At 42.6% G+C, this 6424-nt stretch overlaps 1 protein-coding gene across 1 annotated transcript in view; it reads right to left on the reverse strand.

Annotated features, from left to right (window-relative positions):
* The window catches only part of nup133 (nucleoporin 133), a 41575-nt gene extending 36094 nt beyond the window's left edge, over nucleotides 1–5481 (reverse strand). Inside the window, exon 1 of the mRNA XM_059986095.1 lies at nucleotides 5182–5481. Within this exon, the coding sequence (XP_059842078.1) occupies nucleotides 5182–5327 (146 nt within the window). The 5' untranslated portion in view covers nucleotides 5328–5481. The remainder of the gene's footprint in view (nucleotides 1–5181) is intronic.
* Between the last annotated feature and the right edge of the window lie 943 nt (nucleotides 5482–6424).

Below are 6424 nucleotides of genomic sequence, written 5' to 3' on the forward strand. Positions count from 1 at the left end.
GAACTGAGGAAACAGCTACCTGAAAACACTTTGCTATCTTATAGTATTCTCCTGCTTTGCGGGCATCATTTATTTTAATCTTCAGAGTGCGAGGCAGCTGCTTAGAGGAGCCCATGGCTGCTGATTGTTGGGACAAGGATTGAGGAGTCAGGGTATTTATATAGCTTTGAAATTTGCATCACCTGGCCTTTCCTAATGATGACTGTGAACCATAGCCCTAAAAAGCTAACTATGGTCCGAGACCTTGGTGAAAGTTATCTGAGAGGGCAAATCTCTCGGGGTGCCCAAACTTTTGCATGGCGCTCCTTTCCTTTTTTTCCCACTCTAAAATCGTACAAAACAAAAATAATACACTAATCTTGTTTAAAATGTTGAAAAAAATGTTTCATCTATAACTTTATGACTTTTGGAGATCAGTTCATCTTCTACTCACTTAACTATTCACAGTAACAGAAATTTTGACCAGGGTGCCCAAACTTTTGCATGGCACTCATGTTTTTTGTGTTCGTCTAAATGTCATTAATGTATGTTTCCACCACTTGCCTGGGCAGCATTCTCCAGCCATCTGTGATGCCAGTGCAACAATGTAAAAAAAACACTAGCCTTGTATATCTCCTTTATACTTTCCCTCTCTCATCTTAAAGCCATGCTCTCCAGTATTTGACATTTCCATCCCAGGAAACAGACTCTTCACATTTATCCCATTTATGAATCTCATAATTTGACATACTTCTGTTAGGTTTGCCCCCCAGCCTCTTGACACACCAGACAAAATATTCCAAGTTTGTCCAACCTCTTCTTACAGCAAATACTCTCCAATTCAGGCAAAATCCCTGTGAACTTCTTTCAGCAACTATCCCAAAGCCTCCAATCTTTCCCTCATGCAGCAACAAGAATTGCCCATAATACTGCAGAATGTGATCTGACAAAAGCTGTAATATACCTTCCCCAGATTTATACTCAGCACTTGACTGATGACACTATTTACTTGTGCTGCCACTTTCAGGAAGCCGTGGTCTAGCACACCAAGAACCTTTGGTGCATGAGTGTTTCTAATGGCCCTGCCATTTACTGCAAACAGTAGTTTAAATTGGCATACTGGTCAGCACAACCATCAGCAGCTGAAGGCCCTGCTTCTGTGCTATACTTTTACTATATAGACAGCATAGATTAGAATAGCAAATAAGCAAACCGAGAGAGGATTTAATCTGCTTTCACAACATTATCTTTTGTAAATTATATTCCAAGAATGAAGACAAAAAAAAACTATGCTGAACCATGCTGGTCTAGCTTCAACTAAGGGTTGAGAAAAGATTTAAGAAAATGGCTCTTAGGCTGAAGGACTACAGTTATAAGTTACTTTAGAGATGGCAAGTGTGAATCGGGACAGGCTATTTTTCTGGCAAAGGTGTACTTGGTAAGTGGGAGGCCTTCAAAAGTGAAATTTTCAGAGTACAAAGCGGATGTGTTTTCAGAATAAAAGATAAAGGTTTAGGGAGGTAGGAACAAGTGAAGTATTTGAGGATGAGAGAAATGCAAGAGAACACTTAAGAAAGAAATTAGGAGGGCCATGAAGTTGCTCTAGCAGACAGGGTGAAGGAGACTCCTCAGGGCTTCTACAGATATGTTAAGAGCAAAGGGAGGATTATATGGGTGAAAAATGGTCCTTTGGAAGAACAGAATGGTAATCTATGTGTTGAGCCAAATGAGATGGGGAAGATTTCAAATGGATTTTTGCATCTGTATTTACTCAGGAGACGGGAACAGAGTCTACAGAAGTAAGGCAAAGCAGTAGCGAGGTTATGGACACTACCACAGATTACAGAGGAGGTGGTGTTTGCTATGTTGAGGCAAATTAGAGTGGACAAATCCCTAGGACCTTGGATATCGTGGAAGGGAAGTGCAAAAATTGCAGGGGCCCTCGCAGACATATTTAAATCATCCCTAACAACAGGTAAGGTACCGGAGGATTGGAAGATAGCTAATGTTCCACCGTTTAAGAAAGGCTCCTAGAATAAACTAGGAAATTATAGGCCATCAGTAGTGGGAAAGTTATTGTAAGGTATTCTAAGAGATCAGGTATATGAGTATTTGGATAGATAGGGACTGATTAAGGATAGTCAGCATGGCTTTGTGCATGGTAGGTCATGACTAACCAATCTTGTAGAGTTTTTCAAGGGTGTTCCCATGGAAATTGATGAAGGCAATGCAGTGAATGTTGCCTACATGGACTTCAGTAAGGCATTTGACAAGATCCCGCATGATCAAGAAGGTTCAGTTGCTCAGTATGAGGCAGTAAACTGGATTAGACATCGGCTTTGTGGGAGAAGCCAGAGAGTGGTAGTAAATGTTGCCTCTCTGACTGGAGGCCTGAGACTAGTGAGGTGACACAGGGATCAGTGTTGGGTCTGTTGTTGTCTGTTATCTATGTCAATGATCTGTATGATAATGTGGTAAACTCAATCAGCAACTTTGTGGATGACACCAAAATTGGGTGTGTAGTGGATAGCAAGGAAGTCTATCAAAGCTAGCAGTGGGATCTGAACCAGCTGGAAAAATGGCAGATGGAATTTAATGCAAACAACTGTGAGATGTTGAACTTTGGGAGGACCAGCCAGGGTGGGTCTTACACAATGAGCGGCAGAACCAACGGATCTGGGCACCCAGGTACATAATTCGTTTTAAGTGCCATCACAGGTAGATAAGGTCGTGAAGAGAGCTTATGGAACATCGACTTTCATAAATCAAAGTATTGAGTTGGGATGTTAAGTTGAAATTGTACAAATGTTGGTGAGGTCTAATTTGGAGTAATGTGTGCAGTTTTGGTCACCTACCTACAGGAAAGATGTAAATACGATTGAAAGAGTACAGAGAAAAATTGCAAGGATGTTACCAGGACTGAAGACCCTGACTTATAAAGATAATGGAATAAGTTAGAACTTTACTCTCTAAAATGTAGAAGATTGAGGGGAGATTTGATAGAGAGGTATGGTTAGGGTAAATGCAAGCAGGCTTTTTTCCTTTGTTGGGTGAGATGACAGCTGGAGGTCATGGGTTAGTGGTGAAAAGTGAAATGTTTAAGGGGAACATGAGGGGATACTTCTTCACTCAGAGGGTGGTGAGAGTGTGGAGTGAACTGCCAGTGCAAGTGGTAAACACGATTTTGATTTCAACATTTAACAGGAGTTCGGATAGGTACATGGATGGGAGGGGTATGATCCAGGTGCAGGTCGATGGGGCTAGACAAATTAAATGGTTAGGGATGGACGAGATCGGCCAAAGGGCCTGTTTCTATACTGTAGTCCTCTATGATTCTATATAAAATAGTGGACAGATTGGACAGCAAGGGGCTGTTCTCTTTGGTGGAGAGATTGAAGACTCATGACACAAAAATGAAGGGGAAATCATCAATTAGATTAAAGCTAAATATGGTTGGAATCTGAAATGTGTTGACTTCAGACGAACCAGAAGCAGGTTCCACTGTGGCCATCAAGAGATGACTAGATACATACATGGTGAAGAAAAATATGTAAAGGGGTGGAGGGTGGAACAGAAGTTACTCCAGTGGAGAGCTTGTGTAGGTACAATGGGCTGACTAGCCTCCTTTGGCACTGAGACTCTTCCAAAATTTCCTCTATTTTTGTACCAGTAGATAGGATAGTGGTAAAAATAAGGAATTATCGGGTCAGCAAAGTGTATCATCAGCAACACAGCAACAACACACTTTGAAACTGCGGGTAGCCATCTGACCCAAATCCAACAGGACCTACGAGGCCCATCAAGTTCAGTATTTGAGAGCAAAATCACTAAGATTAGCAGGTAGTGCATGTCTGTTCAAGACACAGGAAGTGTGAAAGAGTGGGTTGTATAGATCATGGCAGGGAAATAGTGAGAGTTCTTGGAGTGTAGTGAGGTATGGACTGTCTGCAATCAGGACATGTCCTGGCCAGACCCCACTTTGCATTTCAGCAGATCTCCATTTACAAAATCATATGGCAACGTCACCATGGCTTGACACACAAATGGTGATGTTCAACTTTTTTTTCTATCCATTCATAAATGAATGAATGAAATTTTCTTTATTTCAATCAGTACAAACATAACAAAAAGCATCATTTTCAACAATGATTTCATAAGACAAAATTAAATACTAAAAATCTTTAAAACAGACCAAAAGGGTGTAGGCTGAAGCTACAGCTTATTACGCCTGCCCCTCTTACTTATACAAAAACATATTTGATGTCAATCATCACATCAAAACAAAAAAATTTCATAACTTCAAGTAACCATTTTTGTTATTCAATTTTCCTTTGTGGCATCTGGGAACTGATGACAAAAACATCACTTATTGTATGTCCCTGATTGCCCTTTTTCAGAAGAATCGATCAGTGGTATATTTGGAGTCATACATCAGACACCAGGAAATGAACAGATTTTTCTTCTCTAAAGAGAACCAAGTAGAGTTTTTGAGACTGTAATTAGGAGAGCAGAAGCAGTCTATCTGTACTTTCCCCAAAGGCACTTTATGTACTACATACAAGGCTGGGAAAAACGGGGCCTTACAGGTTTCAGTGTATCACATCAACATAGACTGAAGCTTGTCTAAATGTGGGGAACTGCAGACTTTGATGTTTTTACATGAGCCTGTTTAGTGTGGTGTCACTATAAACTATTCATAAATGATTACGAAAGAAACAGATCTTCCTAAAACATCAGAACCGCAGAACACAGCTGCCAGCCCTGCTTCTCTTGCAGCCACATCTCACTGCAACATATAATTCCAGGGGCTAATCCATATTTCCTCTGCCTTCCCTACAACATCCCTTGCATCGAAATAGATACATCTCGAAATATTAGCCCACCACGATCCTGATGAAAGATCTCGGGATGAAATGCTTACGGTTCATTTTCTTCCATATAAGCTGCCTGACCTGCTTAATTGCTACAGCATTTTAAGTGTGTTCGTGAATCGATAGATACCAACAGTTTCCCCTGGGTGGATAGTTTGAGCATTTATGATCGGCCTATGAAAAGTGAATGCCACCGAGGACTATTATTATGTTACTGTGCTAACAAGACGCCTGATTCGCACCTTAACTAATCCAAACCAAGGCACAAGTTCTTAGAACAACCAGCTGCAGCCAGGGACAGCCACAGAGCCCAGCTGCCGCTCTCACTCACCGGTTACACAGACTGGACCGCCAGGCCGGCGATAAAACCCCTGCTCCTCCGGCCGGCACACTCCGCCGGCCGCTGCGAGGCAGCGGAGACCCGTGGCAGCTCGCCTGAGGCCTCTTGGCACTTGCAGGTGTCCGTGGTGAAAACATAGCGAGATCAGCGGTAGCCGCGCGCACCCTGCCCCTCCTGCCGGGACCGGAGCTTGGCCTCCGGTTGCTGACAGCACCGATCACAATCCCGCCGCCTCTCAAACTCCCGCACACACCGCGGCTGCGCGAACGACCCGCTCTGTCCTATTGGTCACAGCACTGCGCAGTAAAAGCCTTGTCGAGTGGTCGAATTTAGGCAGTGCAAATGTAAAAACACTCTTGATTGGTCATCGGAAATCAAATATGAAATACGAACTGGGATACTGCCAATCAGAAACAGGCGAGACTCCCAAAACCTGATCCATGCGGTTCCTGAATGACCAGAGCCTGGGTTCAGCGATTCTATATGCGCTGTTACCCTATTACTCCTGTTGTTTTCACTGCCCTATGCAGTACCTTAGGTAGTCTTTCGAAAAATTAATGCTCTGTATCTGCTGGTTCTCATCCACTTTAATAGATACGTTAATGATCACAAAAGGACTAGTAGGAAATTCCAAGTCACTTTCATAAATGCTTTTTAAAAAAATATTATATTCTCAACCACCTCACTCAAATTAGTAATGCTGGTCGTTTCAGTCTCTTTGCTTCTTAACCAAGAGATTTCTCAGTTTGCCGAGGGCTAGATTTGCAGCGATTTAGAACCCTCCTTTAATCCAGAAAGGAAAGGTATGTGGGTGGGTGGGTGGATGGGTGGGTAGGTAGGGGAGAAGAGAAAGCTATGCTCAAGTTTTCCCGTTCTCTATTTTGGATCCCCTTTTCTTTTCACCCGCCTCTGCCTCCTTCTTACCTTCCCCCACCCCCACAGTCCACTCTCCTATCCGATTCCTCCTGGAACGCTTCCTCTTTTCCACCTATCACCTCCTAGCTTTCCTACTTGATTCGCCTTGCCCCACCACCTTATACTGTCTTCTTTCTCTCCTCTCCAGTCTCGATGAGGGATCTTGGCTTCAAATACGGTATATTTATTTCTATCCATAGATAGCAGCCAAATTGCTGAATTCTTCCAGCATGTGTGTGTGTTTTGCTCAATATTTCCAACGTTTGCAGAACTTTTTTTTGTCTTACAACTAAATGTTGGGAATTGCAATTTATTTCTA

The sequence above is a fragment of the Hypanus sabinus genome, chromosome 12 (genome assembly GCF_030144855.1).
Source record: "Hypanus sabinus isolate sHypSab1 chromosome 12, sHypSab1.hap1, whole genome shotgun sequence".
In the NCBI taxonomy this organism is placed as follows: domain Eukaryota; kingdom Metazoa; phylum Chordata; class Chondrichthyes; order Myliobatiformes; family Dasyatidae; genus Hypanus; species Hypanus sabinus.